The sequence below is a fragment of the Clupea harengus genome, chromosome 10 (assembly GCF_900700415.2).
Source record: "Clupea harengus chromosome 10, Ch_v2.0.2, whole genome shotgun sequence".
In the NCBI taxonomy this organism is placed as follows: Eukaryota; Metazoa; Chordata; class Actinopteri; order Clupeiformes; family Clupeidae; genus Clupea; species Clupea harengus.
In genome coordinates, this window is record NC_045161.1 from 20,074,935 (window position 1) to 20,098,028 (window position 23,094).

At 44.8% G+C, this 23,094-nt stretch overlaps 1 protein-coding gene across 6 annotated transcripts in view; it reads right to left on the reverse strand.

Moving 5' to 3' along the window:
• Positions 1–410: 410 nt before the first annotated feature.
• Positions 411–23,094, reverse strand: part of pde4cb (phosphodiesterase 4C, cAMP-specific b) — a 78,491-nt gene continuing 55,807 nt past the window's right edge. For 4 of the 6 annotated variants that reach the window (XM_031574334.2, XM_042708906.1, XM_012828271.3 and 1 more), the window contains 15 exons: positions 16,678–16,869; positions 11,769–11,810; positions 11,283–11,319; positions 10,859–10,929; positions 10,383–10,432; positions 9,158–9,270; positions 8,270–8,363; positions 6,988–7,160; positions 6,359–6,457; positions 5,814–5,978; positions 5,529–5,628; positions 4,776–4,930; positions 3,861–3,983; positions 3,490–3,672; positions 411–3,056 (listed from right to left, as the gene is read on the reverse strand). In XM_031574334.2, coding sequence (XP_031430194.1) covers positions 2,535–3,056; positions 3,490–3,672; positions 3,861–3,983; positions 4,776–4,930; positions 5,529–5,628; positions 5,814–5,978; positions 6,359–6,457; positions 6,988–7,160; positions 8,270–8,363; positions 9,158–9,270; positions 10,383–10,432; positions 10,859–10,929; positions 11,283–11,319; positions 11,769–11,810; positions 16,678–16,869 — 2,119 coding nt within the window. In that variant the 3' untranslated portion in view covers positions 411–2,534. The remainder of the gene's footprint in view (positions 3,057–3,489; positions 3,673–3,860; positions 3,984–4,775; positions 4,931–5,528; positions 5,629–5,813; positions 5,979–6,358; positions 6,458–6,987; positions 7,161–8,269; positions 8,364–9,157; positions 9,271–10,382; positions 10,433–10,858; positions 10,930–11,282; positions 11,320–11,768; positions 11,811–16,677; positions 16,870–23,094) is intronic. The other 2 variants (XM_031574336.2, XM_031574337.2) reach the window with 1 other exon arrangement.

The following is a 23,094-nucleotide window of genomic DNA, read 5'->3' on the forward strand; positions in this document are numbered from 1 at the left end:
AAATGAGTGCCAATTAGGTGCCTTTACATTTTCTGCTTGTAGTGTTTTGGATTCTAAAAATCTTACCGACATATTGTTTAAAGGCATCTTATCGACATATTGTTTATATTGTAATCATATTGTTTATATTGTAATCATATTGTTTAAAGGCATTTCCGGCTTCTGAATCAATCTTTCTAATGCTGATATGCAAACAGAACAGGTGAGAACAGCCTGAGCTGGATATGGACATATGGACACATGGACATATGGATATGGACACATGGACACATGGACACATGGATATGGACACATGGACACATGGACATATGGATATGGACACATGGACACATGGACATATGGACACATGGATATGGACATATGGACACATGGACACATGGACATATGGACACATGGATATGGACATATGGACACATGGACATATGGACACATGGATATGGACACATGGACACATGGACACATGGACACATGGATATGGACATGGGTGCACCAGTTCTTGGTTGTGGGTGCACCAGTTCTTGGTTGTGGTGTGTTCAAGCCCTTTGAAATGGTTGTTTTACTCTCCTTTAAGTTGTAAAGTGCTTAAGTGGAGCCAGCCTGGTAGCAATGCCGGCCTGTGGACACACACTCCCTCTATTCTCCTCACATTTAATACACTATAAAATGCTCAAACAAGAAAACGACTGCATTAAACATGGTCAAACTGGAACAAAACACCTCTACAAGTATGAGTGTAAGCGGTTTTAGATTTTAAAAACATGTCGTATATTCGATATTCGTGAACTAAAGTGGACTAAACTAACAGACTGAGGCCATATTATGAATATCATAATATTTATGGGTAATCTTTCCCATACCACTTAGTGATTGCTTATGTTTACAATTGTCTGTGGTTATTCATTACACAAATCAGTGCTAAATAAATAAACCTGACTTAACCAGAACTTACTATGGTTTCTAAAATAACGGATATTTACACGTATCTAAATATGTCTAAACCATACAAAAATCTAAACATCAATCTAACTCTGTTTGGGGTAAAAGATAACCCAGAATAAAGTTCTTGCTACATTAAAACAATGATTTTTTTTCATACCCTGAGGTTGGCGTCACAATTGTCTGAGGATTCGTCAAAATATTTGGTAAAATTGCCACTTACTACTCGTCACTTGTAATTTGTGGCTATACAGCTGAAACAGCAATCGCTGCTTGATTTGGGAAAAGTCAGAAGGGTGGTCTTCCCCAGCGAGAGCTTAACTCCAAGACCCTGTTATTTCACTGTGACTTCTAATGTCCCACCGTTTACAAACAGAAAGAAAAGGATGAACAACAAACTTTTCGTCCCTCAAAAGAAGGCAGTTCCCTTGCTTTCACAGTAGACCTCAAGTGGGTATCGTTTACTTGCAACTTCTCTGTCCAGTCCCTGTGCAAATCGTCACGTACAGCAGTCTATGTCAACATACCCATTCAAATAAAACCGTGAGACAAAACAGAGCTGTCTTTCAGATTAGAAAATACATTCTTGTTCAACAAGATCTGAATTGGGGAAGTGAGGTTTTTCTTGTTTGACTGAACAGAGTCATCTTCAGTGTTGACTGGTCACTCCAAGGACAGCTGCGTCTCCGCTGGCCTCTCAGTCAATCCTCTCCCGAAGCACACACCATCAGGGCCAACCAGGAGAGGCTTTGATTGTTGTCACTCTTCGTCCACTTTGCTGGTCCGAACTCGGGTGCAATTACCCATTGCCCCCCCACATTATTTACCAATGTCGCTACGCAACAACACAAAGTAAGGGAGGAAGAATGGAAAGCCGCCCGCATTCAATTTGTTTTTTTCTTCATCTTTTTGTTAATTTGGTCTTTTTCGCTGCTTGGATAAGGAGATTTTAGAGAAGGCAGGTGGCAATGCAAGATGAATCTGCAGCTTTGCTTGCAGACCATACATGCATCCCGTTAAGCATGCATTGTTTTAGAAAACTGCATGTCAATAAATAATTTCACATATAATGGTGATTTACTTTTGAATTTGGATCTATCCGCAATCATAAATAGTGTTTACTTTGTGGTTTTAGATTGGATAGTTTTCACAACAAATACGCACTGGAGTCCAGGTGAACCATTCCCAGACCCCCGCTTTCTGGAGGACTAGTTACGGTCCCTCGGTATGCACCCAGGTTCGGAAAACAGCTTTCACATCAGCGAGCGGATTGGACCAAACTAACAGCTTAAGCGGACCCCAGTCCGCACCGAAGACTCTTAGGCACTAATTTCATTGATGGGCAATTGGCTATGAGCAAAGTCTGCCGCGGATGAACTAAAGCTAATTTAATAACTCTGCAAAATCATTTTGCTAATTGAATACCATGAGCACAATGCTCCCGCACGCCACATGATAGCTTAAGTTCATGCGTGACAGACTGTGCTCGTTGCTTTGCTTGTTGCCCGTCAATGACATGAGGGCCCCTTGTGTGACAGCACCCTTATACACCACATCAGGAAACCGTCTCTCGCCCTGAGGTCGGCTCCTCAACGGTGCTATGTCCCGAGCCGCAGGCACGACAGGCCGTTAGCGTCCTGCAGGAGGTCGCTCTCGCCGGCATCTCTGGCCCGGAGCCCCGCGGCGGACTCAGCGGGCAGGAACGTCCTCCTCGGCTGGCCCGGGCTGCAGGGTACAGACATGTCCAACAGCCCCTGAGCCGGGCCTGGAGTGCTGGAGGAGGGGGAGGATGGCGTGAGCTCTCCCCCCGCTGCCTGAGGCACCTCCTCCTGGGCAGCCTCGGAGTCAGACTCCCCCTCCTCCTCCAGCGTGAGCTCAAACTGGAACTTGTCAACACCCGAGGAGCTGAGGCTGGAGCGCCCCCCCTGGGCCCCCGGCCTCCCGTCGCGCCTGTCCCTCTCCTCCCTCTCCTCCGGCGTGGGCGAGGGGCTGCGGGGGATCATACTCTGGTACCATTCCCTGTTGTCCTCCAGTGTGTCCAAAATGTCCTGAGCATCTGGGTGGACCAGGTCGGCCCAAGTCTCCCACAGCGGGTGGACAATGTAGTCTATGAAGCCCACCTGGAATTTAAAAAAAGTTATGGACAAGGGGTCTAACTAAGACGGCTATTTATTTGTTATTTATGGTAACATGTGTCAGTGACACTTAAGGTCAGCAAAGTATCAGTATATATTCAACAAATGTACATTTTAACTGCCCCCTCACAACATCAATCAAATATCAACCAGACCCTGGCCCTGACCCTAAACCCAAATCACTTCCTGTTTGTACCTCAACAGGGTGTCAACAGGTGTCGATTGCTTGTTGATTATTTATGATGACCCAAAAAAACTGGGTGTCGATTGCTTGTTGATTATTTAGGATGACCTCTTAAAACTGGGTTCATGTGTTTAGGTATTCTTTCATTGTCTGGTTGGTTTATTTATCATGTGAGCACTTGTGGCTCTCTCCTACTGGGCTGCTACTGCCAGACGAGCGGCGTGCGTCCCCCACCTGAGACTTCTCTATTGAGGCGTTGTGCTTGTCACACATGGGGCTGATCTCCATGCCTTTCTCCCGCTCCCGGTCGCCCTGGGTGATGAACTCCACCATGATGCGGTCCGTCCACTGCCGGTAGATCTCCAGGGGCTTGGTGGGGTTGCTCAGGTCGGCACAGTGGACCATGTTCTGCAGAACCTGTGGAAAGGAAATGGACACGCTCTTTTTGTCTACGCAGCACTAAAACAATGGATGATGAAACCTCTACACTCTTGCAGCTCAAAAGAAAGTGTCTGCCAGATGAGGTAAAACAAGTTTCTTGATTAATCACTAGATTAAATGCTACAAAGTCCTGAGGTCCCGATCATGAAGGGAGTTTCTCTGACCTGTATGCGATCAGAGTAGTTGTCCAGCAGCAACACACCCAGGCTGGTCACCTTCTTGGTCTCTACCATGGTCTTCAGGTCAGCCAGGAAGTTCATGTGTTTAGACATATCAGTGGCTAAAACCTGCAGAGTTCATGTGTTAAGACATATCAGTGGCTAAAACCTGCAGAGTTCATGTGTTTAGACATATCAGTGGCTAAAACCTGCAGAGTTCATGTGTTTAGACATATCAGTGGCTTAAACCTGCAGAGTTCATGTGTTAAGACATATCAGTGGCTTAAACCTGCAGAGTTCATGTGTTTAGACATATCAGTGGCTTAAACCTGCAGAGTTCATGTGTTAAGACATATCAGTGGCTTAAACCTGCAGGGTTCATGTGTTTAGACATATCAGTGGCTTAAACCTGCAGGGTTCATGTGTTTAGACATATCAGTGGCTTAAACCTGCAGAGTTCATGTGTTTAGACATATCAGTGGCTTAAACCTGCAGAGTTCATGTGTTTAGACATACTGTATCAGTGGCTAAAACCTGGAGAGACAAGCGTGTCCACCTCATACATCTCATCATGTGACACGGCGTGTGTAAAAATACTGGTGCTGTTTTGCATGACAAATGAAAATAGCAAAAAGTAAATGTCTTGTCATGTCCATCTGCCCCAGATATCAACAGATTATACAATGGATTTGTTAGACCCTAGAATGGATTTGTTTGACTCTAGAATGGATTTGTTAGACTCTAGAATGGATTTGTTAGACTCTAGAAAGGATTTGTTAAACTCCCTAACTTGTTAATGTTCCCTAATGTCACAATCTACATTTTCTTTCCTCAATCACATTTCCGTATCCAGTGACAGTAAATCAGATTAAACTAATCTTTCCTGATGAAGCTAACATTCATAACCCACTGATCTCCTACCATGTCAATGACCATCTTGCGCAGTGATTGCCTCTGCTTCCTGCTCAGGTTCTGGAAGATGTCGCAGTTCTCCTCCTGCAGAAGCTTGAAGCCCACGGCCAGGTGGTGGTTCTCCAGCACCGAGGCATCGTTGTACATCAGAGCCAGCTCAGAATCTGGGTCAAATAGGTACACGGGCACTCAGTGAATATTCAGTCTGAATCAGTCTTTGTCTTCAGATTTTTTTAGTAGAACAGACACACTAGAATTCTTTGCTAGTTTTTTACTATTTTTTTTTTACTAGAACAAACTTCTATTTTACTACAACAAATACACCCTTACTATTTTATTTTTACAATGTAACCACACTAAGCCAAATTTTAAACCGAGGACTGGATGTTTAATAATCTGGGAGTTTTACAAAAGGAAAGAGGAAAAAACATTCTTAGTGACATCCATGTATCCATGGTGTTGATGACTACATGCTACAATAATTTACATTTACATTTACATTTACATTTACATTTACATTTAGTCATTTAGCAGACGCTTTTGTCCAAAGTGACGTACAAGGGAGAGAACAGTCAAGCTACGAGCAATAGAGAGACCTAGTGTAACAATAAATACTATTTTACAAAAGAAATAGAAAAAAAGTGCAGTAATGTAACTGCTGTAAGTGCAAGTTAAGTACAATCATTGGGGCACTCCCAAAGAGGACAGCCACAGAGGCGAGCAGGACTGGTCATGTGATGTGGCACTGGTCATGTGACTTACTTGTGTTGATGAGGAACTGGTTGGAGACCCCTGGGTGGTCCACGTCATGTATGGCACTGGCAAACAGAGCCGCCATGATCTCGAGGTCAGTAAAGACCGCCTGGAAAAGACATCAATATTTACACAGCTTGGTTTACAAATATTCACCCCTTATACGTTTAAACATTACATACTGCTGACAGAGCAGAGGACGAGTGGCTAATGTTATGTCCTGAACTAACACTGACGTTTAAGTGTGCCCTCAGCCAGTGCACAGTTCCCCGTGTCTCTGGAAAGACTGCGTACCTCGAGTGCAGGTCTGGAGAGGAGCACGTGTGTGGACTGCACCACGTCGGCGGCATGGATGACGTTGTGGTACGCTACGTCAGCGTGGTAGTGGTCCTCCAGGGTCATCATGAACGTGAGGAAGGTCTCCGTGGGAATCTTGAAGGATTTCAGCAAGTCCCGCTCCTGTAGAGTGCAGTGCAGTGGAATGAATGTGGCATTCACAAGAAGAATGAAGAATGAAGAGAAAGAAAATGAAAGCTTGTCCTTCCTGCCTCTAGCTGTGATGCCGCTGGCCTTACAACGGTAAATGATTGGGCAAGGAGATGCACAATGCTTTGCAGATTATCATATCCTCATTGAGGGATAATAATAATACTTTATTTTTATATAGCGCTTTTCTAAATACTCAAAGATGCTTAAAATGTGTCTTTCCGCATGGGTGGAAACTGAAAATCTTTTAATGAAAAACCCAATTACACAGCAGTTTGCATCCTTCACAACTTATTAAAGCTCTCAGTATGAACTCAGCTTTATAATCAAGATGGTACTTATGCCATGCATACCTGGAATATGGAGTACATCACCACCGTCAGAGGCCGATTCCCTGAATATTCTGCAACCTTGAAAATATCTAGGCCCCATCTGTTAATGTCCTCCAATTCCTACAACATCAGAAATAAAACCATCAGAAAGGTCAGTGCAGCATGTTTGAATTTTGAGACTGACTGAACACCTAGGGTCTGTCCAGTGTGTTTGAGTTTTTATACTGACTGAACACTGAGGTCTGTCCTGGGTTAGCATAGCATACTGAAAAATGAAAGCTAACACTACCTTTGGGCAACAAGCATACTGAAAAATGAAAGCTAACACTACCTGTGGGCAACAGGCATACTGAAAAATATAAGCTAACACTACCTGTGGGCAACAGGCATACTGAAAAATGAAAGCTAACCTTGCTAACATCACAGGCTCTTCCTCTAAGAACCCCTCTAAACGTCTTCATGCCCCTGCCTTTTTAGCCAGTGTCAAGAAACCTGCCTTCAGGAGGATTTTGGATTTGTTGAGAAACTACTGTATAGTAGTTCATTACAGACATAAATGCAGCTATGCTAACATACTGTACATCTGGCTATGCTAACATACTGTACATCTGGCTATGTGGGCCTAGCTGTAGGGAGGGGTGATGTGTGACCTTGGCGAGGCGTCCCTCGTGGTCGGTGGTGACCCCAAAGCGGGGGATGCTGGCGGGCGTGATGCTGGGGCTGTGGGTGAGCTTCTTCACGCCGATGATCTGAGGCATGGGCAGCCTCGTCTTCTCCTTCTCTTTGGGAAGGGGAGACATGACCTCCATTTCTTGCTGCTTCTCTAAAACACACAGGACACACATGGAGAAATAACATGAATGCATATAATGTTAGTCGTGATGGAGCCTGTCCAACATGTGTGTTACCATGGCAATGGCGTTACAGGGAAACAAGCAAGGACAGACAGGTGAACTCTCTCTATCTCACTTCTCAGTAAATGGACGAAACATTGGGTGGAGATCCATACACAAACTTTAAACTGTAGCAGTTATTTCAAGTGTTTGTAAATCTTTTGAGCACAGGACTGTGGAGTGAGCGTCTGCTGTGTGTTTTAGGCCTGAGTATGGGATACACAGCTGGCAGCACCTGATTGGCCCTGGTCTAACCTCCATCTGAGAAAGTCTATTTTTGCTAGACACTACACACGCTTATCACTGGAGATGTAAAACAGACACCCGCACTCAGCTAAGAGAGTGTTGGAGATGTGATTGCTGTGAGACAAAGATAGCACACTTATGCCCACAAAGGCCAACGCAGGCATCACCCACCCACCTCTTATGCCCCTAGAGGCCAACGCAGGCATCACTCACCCACCTCTTATGCCCCTAGAGGCCAACGCAGGCATCACCCACCCACCTCTTATGCCCCTAGAGGCCACCGCAGGCATCACCCACCCACCTCTTATGCCCCTAGAGGCCAACGCAGGCATCACTCACCCACCCACCTCTTATGCCCCTAGAGGCCAACGCAGGCATCACTCACCCACCTAGCACACTTATGCCCCTAGAGGCCAACGCAGGCATAACTCACCCACCTCTTATGCCCCTAGAGGCCAACGCAGGCATCACTCACCCACCCACCTAGCACACTTATGCCCCTAGAGGCCAACGCAGGCATAACTCACCCACCTCTTATGCCCCTAGAGGCCAACACAGGCATCACCCACCCACCTCTTATGCCCCTAGAGGCCAACGCAGGCATAACTCACCCACCTCTTATGCCCCTAGAGGCCAACGCAGGCATCACTCACCCACCCACCTCTTATGCCCCTAGAGGCCAACGCAGGCATCACTCACCCACCTAGCACACTTATGCCCCTAGAGGCCAACGCAGGCATAACTCATCCACCTCTTATGCCCCTAGAGGCCAACGCAGGCATCACTCACCCACCTAGGAAAGTGTTGGAGATGAACTCTGACACCTGGTTTCCTGAGCGGCTGGTTTCGGACAGCTGGGTCAGCTCTCTGTTTAGCATTCTTTTGAACTATAAAGAAGACGCAAAACATAATCAATACCAATGCCAGTCAATCAATCAATACCAGTCAAGATCAGTGTTGGCACAACAGCTACAGCTACAACTACAACAACTGACAGGACATAATCCCTAAGCAATAGGTAGGCAAAAGCATCAGTTAAAAAGTGAAAGACACATTTTAATTTGTTTCCGATCTCAGTATGTGGAATGCATTATTTGTTATTTATGTAATAGTGCACCTTAACACTGCATTTTCTCAATAACATGATAACAATGGGGCAATAATGCAAATAACTAGTGTAGGGAACTGGTCCAGGCCAAGTCTGGATATGTCCACTAGATGGCGCCAGCAGCTGCTTTACAATCTGAGTCACTTATGGCATTTGGTTATGGTTAGAGTACTGTGTGTGGGTTTGGCATAGTTTCTTTTTTTTGTACAGTCAGTAACATTTCTGAAATGCGATATCATACTAAATACCTGGTGCATGGATCGTACTCTAGACAGAATAGTTTAGAACGGGGTTTAATATAATACAGATAATATAATAATACTGTAAAGTTGTATATGAAGCACGTGTACAGAAGTAGAGTTGTTATGCATAAGTTATCATGCTTGTATTCACTAAGTAAACCATCCTTTGAACACTTTAAACTGAGAGAATAAAAAACTTTGAAACAATAAGTGCTACATAATGATCAATGCCACGGACCCAACTGAAGTTAAGTGCAGCAGAGGGGTGTTGCCACGGAAACAACTGAAGATTGCAGAACAGCTGTTCTATGTGCAGTGCGTTCGATGTTACCTTGTTGGAGGCCATCTCACTGACTGAGTCCCTGGTCTGAAGCGTCTCCAGCTGGTCCAAGCACCAGTCCAGCTCCTCCAGCGTCTCCATGGCCAGCTTCTGATACGTCTCATCTAAAGAGCACGGAGAGACTTCAGGGGCACGTCTACCATGCCTACACACGTCTACCATGCCTAAACCGATTCCCTAAACCTCAAAAGGAAGGGGCATATGGATACAGAGGCTCATCTACGATGCTTCAGGGGCACGTCTATGATGCCTAAACACGTCTACGATGCCTAAACTGATCTATAAACCTCAAAAGGAACGGGCATATGGATACAGAGGCTCGTCTACGATACTTCAGGGGCACGTCTATGATGCCTAAACTGATCTATAAACCTCAAAAGGAAGAGGCATATGGATACAGGTTGCACAGTACAGTGTAGTGCTGGATGACATCTCATCTTAGGAGGCGTGTCAGGGAAAGGCCTAAGATGATTCTGTAGAGCTGGAGAGTGTCACAATGAAGGGGTGTGTGGATACAGACTGTACAGTATAGTGCAATAAAGTTTAGTATATAGCACAGTAGCATAAAGTACAGTACTATATGGTAAACCACTGCACAGAATAGTATTATTTAGTATTGTGAAGTACAGTACAGTAGTATGATGAGTGCACTTAGTAGTATGACAAATGTGTGTGTATTTGATGTTGCTGTGTCCTCTCTGAGGCACTGGTGAGCGATCGCTATTAAAACATTACAAGTTGTTAAATTGAAGCATGTGTGGAGAGCTTAGGACAGAATCTGGAGAGGAAGTGAGGTCATCCCTGTGGAGAACGCTGTGTCGTTATGTTAGGCAGACAGGCTGTCAGATAGCTACTATGACATTCTTCAGCGGAACGTCACTTTTTTCCTCCGCTAATGAATTAGCACTCAGAGTGAAGGGGCACTTCAATCTGTGGCCTGCCAGATAATCAGAGACTACATCCACACTTCTGATCACATCAAATGTCCATAAATCAAACAGGTCACACACACGCAGGGCAGTCTGTATTTCAATCCTTTGACATTTTGACATGTCCTGTCACACAGTCATTATACGCAAATTTTCAGGTTTTTTTTATTTCCTTCAGGCAGATGTCTACCAAAATGACTGCATTCAGTGTCCTCTCGGCTGCTTCAAAGGGCGCGAGGCGTACAGAATGTCTAGATGAAAAGCAGACGTCTCACGTCTCCACTGACCTGGTATGCTTGCCTTACTGGAAGATGGCGGCTTGCCTCCAGATTGTCTCCTGTTGAACAGGAACAGTGAGTGAGTGAGTGTGGAGGACAACATTCTTTCACCCAGGAACTGTATTCATATGTTCATGTGTTTTGGGGAGAGAGACTTTTATAAAGTATGTAAGTAAACGCCATACTTGTATAAAGTGTGTAAGTAAACGCCATACTTGTATAAAGTGTGTAAGTAAACGGCATACTTGTATAAAGTGTGTAAGTAAACGGCATACTTGTATAAAGTGTGTAAGTAAACGGCATACTTGTATAAAGTGTGTAAGTAAACGCCATGCTTGTATAAAGTGTGTAAGTAAAGGGCATACTTGTATAAAGTGTGTAAGTAAACGGCATACTTGTATAAAGTGTGTAAGTAAACGCCATACTTGTATAAAGTGTGTAAGTAAACGGCATACTTGTAAAAAGTGTGTAAGTAGACGGCATACCTGCTGCTGTGATCCTGTAGGTGAGTCAGAAGGGCAAAGTTGCTTCTAACGGTTCTTAGACTGGCCAGGACCTGGAGGGGAACACAATCATTTAATCAGATTCATACGGTTCTTAGACTGGCCAGGACCTGGAGGGGAACACAATCATTTAATCAGATTCATACGGTTCTTAGACTGGCCAGGACCTTGAGGGGAACACAATAATTTTATCAGATTCATACGGTTCTTAGACTGGCCAGGACCTTGAGGGGAACCCAATCATTTCATCAGATTCATATTCATATTCAGGGGTGCAGGCACAGGTACGCTGTGCAGTTGCAGACATACACATCACACATCACAAAGACGAAAGAATCAGTTTGCATGATCAGTTGCGGGCAGAGCTGCATCGTTGTTAAACTACCTAACTGGCAAATCTGTTTACCTGTGCAAAAGGTGTGACGATCATGTCTTCTCCATGTCTGCAGACACAAAACAGAGTATTGTCAGTATGTGCCAACAGCAGGAGCATGTCTGAGGCCTTCATCGCACACGAGCACAAGATTCATGCTAACATTTCAGGACGCCAACAACCAGAAGCAACATGCTTGGCTCAGTTTCAGACCTGTTAGACTGTAGTCTATGAGTTTGTCTAACATTTTCAGCAAACAAGTCAAATTTGTGTTTCCATCTGTGAGTGTTTGCACACTTCACACACGTGTCATGCATGTTTTGTGACAGTGCATTAAGACTCAAACTGTATTTACAAGGCTTTCTAGTGCACCGGACCTAAATGCATTCAAGCGTTTTAGAGGGCATCTGTGAGCCGACTAGGACATCTGATCTGGGGTGTGAGGGGACCAGCCACTAAGTGAGAGGAGAGAAGGCAAACCAACAAAAAAGAAAGAAAAAGACTTCACACATTTCTCACCGAGGCAGCCAACTGACTTCCCAGTGTTTCAAGCCTTCCTCCCTTAAAAACAAGCAGGAAAGCGTGACCTGGAGAACCTGGAGAACCTACAGAACCTGCAGCGGGTTAAGGAACCCCTCTACACTCTGATGAGACCTCAGATTTATAAACACCTTGTGAGCACAAGTCCACATAATAGTCTAGTAGCCAGCCCATAGAGCCCTAGCCTGGATACCAGACCGAACTTAGCCCCGCCCACAATGTTTTTGGTTGGGAAGTTCGGTCTGGCATTACTCCATTGAGGAGAAATTATCTGCGGCTCGATATCGGCCGTACCAATCAAATTGTTAAGGCGGGCTTTATACGATGATGGACAGATGATCAACAGTAACGTAACCAACCACGTCACCAACACACGAGTTGAATTCGTTTTCAACAAACATGGCTGCCGCTGGAGAGCTGAAATGTATAGATTCGAGTCCATTTAGACATTGACAGTGCATTCATTTTGAAAGAGGAACAGAGAAACGCGATTAAGGCATTTGTCAATCGAAAAGATGTTTTTGCCTTCCTTCCTACGGGATCCGGTAAAAGTGTAATGTATCAGCTGCCCCTGGTCACATACTAACGTTGTTTCTGATGGTTGTAGGTAACCAATTGAGCGAAGAGGCATTTTTTCTCCTGGTTCGGTTGAAACACGCCCCATAATCACAGCCCAATGGAGCGATATCAGACTCATATTCTGACTAGAATTATGAGTATGACATCGTCAGGCTGATAGAGCCCCATTGTGAACCCGGAAATGTTGAGTACACCAAAGTTTTTTTGCAGAAATGTGAAGTATGGGTCCCCAGTATACAGAAACTGCCGGATGCTAATTTGCATATGTTGAGCAATTTGCATAATTTGCATAATTAGCATTATTAGCTTAATCGGTCCAATTTGACCACATATTTTGCCCTGTGTGTACCAATTTCTACAATATTTGGAGTCTTTTTAGAGGTTGTAGAGGATGCTGAATTTCAATTATGGGCACTTTCAGACATCAAAATGCGTTAATTCTATAACAATTTTGGATACATTTTAGGACAGGTTTTTGATTCAGTTCGGAATGAAATTTAAGGTTTATTTTCAGTGGTGAACACAATAAACTCACAATTTAGAATCACAAGAGCTCCTACTCTTTGATGTGAATGTTGATAACCTACATTGTTTACATTTTTGAGGTACGGTCATGTTTTTATGCAAATAAGCTGTTGTAATAAGCATGTTGCTAAAGCAAGGTAGCATAGTCTAGAATCTAGATGGATAACTTGGCATATACGTGAAATGAAGCACCTTCCTTCCATTTGCAAAGATGACCTTCTTTCCGGAAGTCATCGTGTGCCGCCATTTCAGATGGTGCACTTGCATGAGTGCAGATATGTTTGGGGAGCAGACATGCATCAGGCAAGGGAAGGGAGCAGGGGGCATGAAGGTATTTCAACCAACCCTGAACAGGTTGCAGTTTTGGATCCAATCATTTGCATATGTTCACATCTTTCTCAGTCATTGGATGACATGAACAGTGATAAAGTAGCATCAGAGAAGACTCTGTCCAACAGACACAAAGAGGAGGGTGAAGCACGACAGGAGTTGGATGCTGAGGACCGCTCAAAAATTGTGAGGATACTGTGAGAAAACACAAATTCACTCATGACAGAGCACTTTGCTATACCACATCATAAATGGACAGGTGGCTGATGAAAAGGTGAATGTGCAGGATGCGCTGAAGATTGTCCAGGCTATGTGTAAAAAGTTTACTTCATCACTTACGGAGGCATTTAATGCACCCATCTCTCACAAGGTAGTGACTATGAAGTTCCAGAAAAAGGGAATGAAGGTCAGTGGGAAGGTTGTTTGTGACCTTGAGTCATTATTTGCTTGATTGTTGGTGGTGGGAGGCCAGAGAAAAGTGGAGCTCTCCTCTCTCTTCAAATATGAGCTTAGCCCAGTGCCCTTGTCAATCATTGATGACAATGGATGCCTCCGAAAGGGCAATATGTCAGTGCTTGTCCAGCAGCTTGGAATTCCAGTTTGCAATCCCCAGCCACCAGATGTTGTCATTGTGGATGCATCTCAGCTCATTTATCACGTGGTTTGGCCATCGTCTGGGACAGTGGCAGATCTTGCAGCCAGCATGGGACATCGGCTTAGTTGTTACAACACCCAAACATTTGTCATCTTTGACAAAAAATTTCGCAGGTGTCTGCCAAGGACCATGAGAGACAAAGAAGAGCAGGGGAGAGCTCCACAGAGTACAAGCTCTCATTGACTACACCTCTACCTAGTCGAGCACAACAAGCAAAGGCTGAGCAAACTCCTGTGTACTTTCAATGTAGGAAGTAAGATCGTGATGGTCAGTAAAGCTGACAGCATTGACACATGATGAGGCTGATATATCAGTTATATCTTACATGTTAGATGTTGTCAGACATGGGGCTTCAACTGTTCGCATTCTTAGTGATGACACAGATGTCTTTGTGATTATGGTTTATTGGTGTTGGAAGGCTGGGATCACAACTAACCTACAGATGGAAAAATGGAATGGCACTGTTCTCAGCATAAATGCAACTGGGTGACCATTGTTGTTCTATTCTGGCCATGCATGGTCTTTCAGGATGTGATACCACCTCATATTCTGTTGGGAAGGGGAAGGTATCTGCACTCGAGGCCATGACAGTTGTACCTGGCAAGCTTCTCCACTGTATTGGAGAGGCAGAAGCCACAGATTTACAGATCACCAAAGCAACAAGGAATTTCTTTCTGGCTCTGTACAATCAGAGGAACTCTGTGACCTTGGATGCAGCTCGGTATGACATTTACCGAAAGCGCAAAAGGCCCCCAGCACTGAAAACACTACCTCCTACAGAGCGTAATATGTACCTTCATGGAAGACGTGCCCACCTACAGGTGCTCTTATGGAAAGCAGCAGACCAGGCTGATCCACCGGCTGTGGATGTCACTTTGTTTGGATGGGACAAGAAGATGGGCCTAAAGGAAGGAGAGGAACTGATTATGCCCACCCAGGATTCAAGTCCAGTTGTTCCTCCGGCTTTGTTAGATGTCGTCAGCTGTGGTTGCAGAGCCGGGTTGAAACCTTGCACATCAGCAAAGTGTAGCTGTGCAGCTGCAGGTCTGGCCTGTACCAGTTATTGTTCCTTCAAAGGCAATGATGGGATATGCTGCAACATACTCACTCAACATCAAGAACACAAAGAGAGTGATGAAGGATCTGGAGAAGATGATGACAGAACAGACGAGGATAGTGAAGATGAGGAGGCTGCCTTTTGTTGATTAATTGTGAGGCATAGCCGTTTGCCTGAAGGTGGTAGCCAGTTTGTACTTTTTGTGGTGCAGAGGTGAGGCCCTCTTGATTAGTCTTGCGTCTGGCGGGCTGACCCGGGTTGCCCAGACTCAGTTTTAACTTTTGCGTCTGGCGGTGTTTTAACTGGGTCCTCGTTGGATCTTGCGACTTGTGGACCAACCTGGGCAGCCTTTCTGCCTTTCGGGCATGACCCTAGCGACTTAAGGGGCCTGTCTTGTATGGCATGTACAGTATATAGTGTATATTTGTACATAGTTCGTTTGATCGCACATGGGGGACATTCAACAGAGTTACGTTACATACCGGTTCGTCATGTGGTTGGTGGTTACGATGCACACCGGTGGCCCAGCAGCTTTTGAGGTAGTTTAACTGCGTTTAGTGGGTGTGCCAGAAGTGATACCCAATCACCATCAAAGTGTTCACATTGTGACTCTGGTGACATCTGTTCACCCTAGCCACCTCACAAGCAGACTGGCCTTCTCAGCTTCACATGAGGCAACAGGGTGTTTAACCCCAAGGAGTTTATTTGCAATCGCAATGCTTTTTCCTCCAGAAATGCAAATTTCAAACAGGAGTCAAGTATCAGGAGGTGATTTAGCTTCACTACACCCTGAAAAAAAATGCTTTAACATTCACAAGAGCACTCATGATTCTGAAATCTAAGATTATTGTGTTTACCATGAAAATAACCTTAGATTTCGTCCAAAATTAATAACAAATGTGTCTAAATGTATCCAAATATGTTATTCAATTACCATTTTAAAGTATGAAAGTGCCAGAATTGAATTCAGCATCCTCTAAAACCTCTAAAAAGACTCCAATATTGTAGGAATTGGCCATACAGGGCAAAATATGTGGTCAAATTGGACGATTAAGCTAATAATGCTAATTATGCTAATTATGCAAATTGCTCAACATATGCAAATTAGCATCCGGCAGTTTCTGTATACTGGGGACCCATACTTCACATTCCTGCAAAAAAACTTTGGTGTACTCAACATTTCCGGGTTCACCTCGTTGGCTACTAGACTATAAAGTACATCAGCTCCCCAAAGAGCAGGAAGCGGTGGAATAGTGGATTGTAATTTGAGTCGAGCAGCGAAGAGTGTCTTAGTTATTACTATTATTACTGTTCACAGCTTCACAGTTTTTTATTCCTATATTTTTAACACTTTTTAATATTGCTTTGAAAATGAAGTATTCCTGGTCACATAGGACAAGTAGACAATTTACAAAGTTTAATTTACATGAATTTCTGACTGAAAAAAAAACATATTATCTGGAAGAAAGCTCTTTATTTCAAGAATAATCCTAATTTATGTCTAATGCAGTGGGCTAATCAGATGTTGGAACCGTCCTCAAAACTTCCTTGCAAAGATGATGCAAAATGTGTGACTGTATGAATGACTCCTGCCAGCAGTTATTTCTTAAGAATCAGAACCAAGACATATATTGCAAAAGCAAAAGCTAAAAAAATGAATTACCAGCATTAAATGCGTACACTGATGAAGAACTAATTAGCTGTGTATGCATGGGATATGTGAGGTTGGGAGTTAGACGTACAGCTCACTGGTGGTGGATGAGTTCCGGGACACCGCCTTAGGTGACAGGTCGAAGTCCGAGTCGGAGCGGTACAGGAAAGACTCCCTGCGCTGGCTGTGGGGGTAGTTGGCCTGCAGAACCAGGCCCGAGCTCGGGCTCGCCTGCGGGTCCAGGGGACTGCGGCCCACCGACAAGCCATTTTCGACGTCAAAACTGCAGAGGGGGAGACAACACACAAACAAATTAAAACCCTGGAATGAGTTTCAGTTCTCTGTATCTCACTGTCAGTAGGAACTTCCCCCTGCGGTGTAGTAGACTGTATGTGTTTAGATCAGGTTTGACCAACTTCCACCACACTTAACAAATCCCTGCATGCCGCAGTGCAGGCATCGGTCTGATGTCAAAGGTAACCTCACTGCGTTGCGTCAGACTCACCACAAAGCCACTTCATCACAGCTACAAAAGAAAACCAAACACAACACTAATTACGCTTAAAGAGTCCAGGGCTTAACCAGCTTTTCTCTCCCTTAAAGGATACTCAATCAATACCCATTCAATTACACGAAGGAGTCAGATAGTTCAGCGCTGTCGAGTTAGCCCGGCGGGCGTGGTGGTGGGGTCATTGGCCGGGCATGGTCCTAGTTCCCTAAAGGAGCGCTCTTGATGATAATTGAGTGTGGTTGTTTGGTTTGGGGTGGGATTCCTGAAGTAAATTAGATGCCTGGGAAACTCTATGATATAACAGCGTGTGAGAGTATAAACAACATGAATAGTCCCTGCAGAAAAATCCCATTCACACAAGTTGTGTTGAATTTAACCTCTCATTCTCGACTATTTCTCATTGATATCTCCCACAACCAAAATGTCCTTATCTGATCGGATAATGACCTGTTCAATGATTTCTGCCAGCTTTTATGAGAGACACATGCTGCTGGCATGGATATTACGACAAAGGCTTATTCTCAATTTTAACCAGCAGAAACCTGTTGTTTCTGCAAGAGGTCTGTTTAGGGGTGGCGGGAGAAGGGTCTGTTCAGTTGCGTAATACACAATGGACAATGAGAGGATACCACTGTGTGCCATTCAGTTTAGGCTCCTGGGTAAAGAAAGGGCACCACCTCCACAGGGGACTGGGATGGTAACCTCCCCTCCCCTCCCCTCCCCTCCCCCCCCCCCCCCCCCATCAATCAGGGGAAGGTTTAGGCAACCACTACATCTGGGCCCACAGTACATATGTGGAAGCAGGGTTACAGTGGGGTATTTATAACCCAGTATACACAGCTCACATTACCCAATAGACACATAATGGAACACACATAATCAACATCGCATCACTCAATACTCCATGAATTCAGCTGTTGGGTATTTTAGTGAAATTCCTTTCGTTTTTTTTTTGTTACAATTTTTGTTCATCCAGTAATAATACACAAGAAGGTGTGGTCCTATCCGGTACTGAACACCATGGCTTGATTCACTGATTTAGCTTAAAAACTATTTCTGCTCGATTCTGCATATCCAAATTCTTTTTAGTGGGCCTATCCATAACAAAGTGGCCCATTTTATATGTTACAGTGAAACCTTGGATTTGTCAAAGATCACCACTGGATATGGCTTGATACAGTAGGATTAAATGTCTATATGTCTAATGTCTATGTAGGCCTATAGCAGAAGAGGGGGAGGGAGAGCCTGAGCAGATGGAGGGGGTATGATGAAGGCATTTAAGAGCGTTCTTCTCTGGGTTTTTATTTCCTGCACACGGAAAGGACAGAGGACGGCCTCCATGTTGTCTCCCAGCGCTGTCTTCTGGAGCCGTCACGTGGGCTGAGGCTGGCAGAGGCCAAAAATATTTCTCCTTGGCGCTCGGAGTAGAGATGCTTTGATAATTACAGGTTCTCAGGTAGACCACTCTTCAGTCAGACTACAGGCTCTCTGGCCTCTACTGCTTACGCTACCACTGCTGCTAACGCTACCGCTGCTGCTACTGCTAACACTGCTGTTGCTGCTACTGTTAACGCTGCTGCTGCTAACGCTGCTGCTACTGCTAACACTGTTGCTGCTACTGCTAACACTGCTGCTGCTGCTACTGCTAACACTGCTGCTGCTGCTACCACTGCTGCTGCTATTGCTAACACTGCTGCTGCTGGTACTGTTAACGCTGCTGCTACTGCTAACACTGCTGCTGCTACTGCTAACACTGCTGCTGCTGGTACTGTTAACGCTGCTGCTACTGCTGCTGCTACTGCTAACACTGCTGCTCCTACTGCTAACACTACTGCTGCTGCAAATACTTAACACTGCAGTTGCTGCTTCTGTTAACGCTGCTGCTACTGCTACTGTTAACGCTGCTGCTACTGCTACTGTTAACGCTGCTGCTGCTGCTACTGCTAACACTGCTGCTGCTGCTACTGTTAATGCTGCTGCTACTTCTACTGCTTCTGTTAACACTGCTGCTGCTATTCCTAACACTGCTGCTGCTGGTACTGTTAACGCTGCTGCTACTGCTAACACTGCTGCTGCTACTGCTAACGCTGCTACTGTTACTACTAACGCTGCTGCTGCTAGAAAACTGAAATTAAACCAAATGTTACCAAATACTTCGAACAGCAGAGTTAAAAAGACACAACACATAGCCATGCTTTATCATCAATCTTAAAAAGTCACATCATCTCGAGCAGTCCATTTCAGAAAGCTTTCAGTGTGATCAGTTGGCGATGGTAAGTCATTCTAAGGTGTTCTCTCCACAGCAGGACCAGGAGGTAAACAGGGTCAGAGGTCACTTGGACGCTCTACAGAGACATCTGGCCCCAACAGGAAGTCACAGTACTCAGGAAGTGACACGATTCATTGTGTCACTATGGTAGTGTTGCTACCGTGAGGCTTGCAGTGAGACTCACACTTCTATGCTCTATACCCAGAGAGAGGTCTCTGTGGACAGGTGCTGTAATAGTGCTTGCCTATACGACACCCACAGTGCAACTTCCTGTGAGCACAGACCACATGCCACTCATCTTCAAGAGGAAAAACGTCAAAGCTCACAATGATTTTCTGATGCTCTTGTTTTAAGGCAGTGGTATTCTGATGCTCTTGTTTTAAGGCAGTGGTATTCCGATGCTCTTGTTTTAAGGCAGTGGTTGCCAAATGCTCTTGTTTTAAGGCAGTGGCCAAATGTTTCATGGCAGGACCCCCTTTGACAATGAAACATTCTTTTTTTTTTAAATACCCAAAGGTGTAAAAAATCAGGCACATTTGGCCAGGTCATAGTTTTTACTTTTTTCTTCTTTAGAAACTCTTGCATTTTTTTGGCAGTGTGCTTTGGATCATTATCATGCTGGAATATTCCCCTTCTGCCAGGCTTCTGGAGTCTGGGAGTCATTTTGTCTGCGAGTATTTTGGTACATCCACCGGCATTTATGGTGACATCTTTAAATGTCATCTCACCAACACCTTTTGCTCTCATGCAGCCCCATGTCATCACACTCCCACCTCCAGGCTTCACTATCGGGCCTATCCATTCACTGTGGCAGTCCTGGCCAGGTTCACGCCAAACACGCTGGACCACATCAGAGCCCAACAGCTCTCTGGCACAAGACTAGCAGCACATTCATTGGTCAGATGGGACCAAGATACATTTGTTTGGGTCGGAAGGGGTTCAGCATATTTGGCCGAACAATTTTGAATAATTTGTCATTAAAGTGACATTGAACAGGGGTGTACTGATTTCGGTTGCACAGAGTACAAAGTATAATATAAACTAGTACAAAGTATGGTATAAACTGGTACAAAGTATGATGTAAACTCATCACCAAACAGGTGAGGTGTAGGCGCAGATACCAAATCTGACCTGTAATTATTTTGTTTCTTGTCCGGTTCTTTTTCATCCTAAACCCGCCTCACACTTTGTTTAAAGGAGAGTATTGGGGAGTGGTTGTAGAGGGAGAGCTTGGGGAAGCATTGTGTGCATGTGTGTGTGTGTTTGTGAGTGTGTGTGTTTGGGGTTTTGGTGACACATAGTGATCCACAGAACCACCTACACACCAGAGCTGACCACACTGATGACATACACACCCACACCCACACACACACAATCACACACACACCTCTCCTCACATACCGCCACTAAATTGAGTACAGAACACAGGGTTCTTTTTCTTGCTGTTGTTCCTTTCTTCTTGAAAAGCTCAGAGCTGACAATTGAAGCAAAGTGCGTCAGGAGGCCGTGGTATGAGGATAAGAGGTCGAGGTGACCTTGATCCCCCCCCCATTCCCCACGCCCCCCTCTGGTCCAGACCCTTTGTATTGTTTTTTCTGACACAATGTGAAACACACCAAATACCAAACACACAGTGACACACCACATAAGCGCACACACACACACACACACACACACACACACACACACACACACACACACACACACACACACACACACACACACACACACACACACACACACACACACACACACACACACACACACACACACACACACACACACACACACCAACCAAGATTGCTTGGCATATTGTCAGAGAGCTCATAAAGCTGTGAGCCCAATCAGCTAAATTCTAAATTGGTTCTTTTAGTCCAGCATCAGGCTGAGATTAGAATGCTTCTAGAAGCTCACAGTGTCAATAGCAGACTCAACAACCTCTCCGTTTGACATACGTATGCGGCTGTGTGCGAGTATAGCAAGTTTGGTTTAATAAGGCAGTCAATTGTCGTTTTGTGGGGGATTTTTCGGGGATTTGACATATGACAAGATATAAGAGATAATATTATACAACATTGTCACAATTTAATATTATGTAATAATAATAATATACAGGATATATAAGACATAAGTGTGCCCGGTCTTTAGAGTAGGACTGCTGATGGCGCATTAGTGCGCCCCTACTGAAGATCTGCAGCAGGCCCTTCCCCATGGCTGCCCAGTCTGAGGTCTGTGCTGTGACTGACAGCGTCGCAGCACATCAGACCCTGGGAACCAGGATGAAGGGGCTCTGAAGATCTTCAGACGCGGCTGCTGCTTTTCCTCTGCTATTTCGCTGGGATGTTATCTCTCACGGGCATCTCCACAAAAACACCACCCCTTCGTTCCCACACAGCCGCCGCGGATCCGGCCCTGATCTGGACCGGGTCCGGCAGACCTGAGTCAGAACCGCCAACTGTCTCAAACTCGGCAGCTGCTTGGGGTTGTTTTCTTTTCTCCTCCAACAACAGCATGAAAACACACACACACACACACACTCACACAAACACTGCTCGCTTTCAGGAAGAGGGCAGATATGTGTTTTGGACAAGCAGTCACTTCTGACAGAGATTCTTAAAGGCCCGCTCTGGCCTTGTAAGCAAAAAGGAAGGAAAAAGGATCGATGTGAGGCCATAAATACCTTCAGTGCCTGCATGGCTGCCTGGCCAATAATAAACTGTGTGCCAAGGAGCTGCTGTTTTAAGAACATTATGCTGAAAACTTCCAAGTTTAGACTTGGACCAACATCCAAGGGATCTCCAGCTTTTGTAGCCTATACGTTAGTCCTTTAGGGTACAATAACAGCAAGAACCAACATTCTTAATATTTCCCAGCAGAATGCTGATCTTTTTAACCAGAGTCCCAGTCAAATACTAGTTTTAATCATAATTGTCATTCAGATTTAAATACAACTTTGCGACACGGGAAAGACCTCCAACACTAGTTCAGAATAACTCAAAGGGAATATGACCCGTCCAGTGATTTTCTGGCATGTACTGCGGATGCCTACATATGGTGTATTTATAACTTGTATAACGTCATTGGCACAAGGCTGCCAGAATCACAAGCCAACACATTTGGGGAGCCTCAAGATGAACACGGCATTATTTGTGCCAAGTTGGAGATTGTGTTCCTATGACACACTGTATTTGCGCAATATGGCCCACACTGCCATTTCACTGGGCTGTAACAGTTTGACCTATTCACTTTCCAAATCTCTCTCAACTTGCTTCCTAGATCAATCATGACATGTTTGGAGAGAACCTCATGACTGGTCAATGAGAACCTTAACAAAGCTTCTTTAAAATGTCTTTTTCTCAGCGAATTCAAAATGGCATCTTGCTGGATGTACAAAGAAAACGAACTGACAAATCAACTGAGGAAGATTCATCACTAAAGATCTCCACCCGGTTCGAAGCGGCTCTTGAGAAATAAGCCCCAACGTAAACATGCTCATTGCAGATGTACATAGAAATGTGACTGAACTTGTATGGTGAAGTAGGCGCGTAACAGTATGATTAAAATGCCTTTCAACACACACACACACACACACACCCTTCACAGACCACATCCCAGATTAATATGCAGCAGGTCCCAGGGAAGACCTTTCATCTGGCACTTTACATTCCAGACACACACACACACACACACACACACACACACACACACACACACACACACACACACAC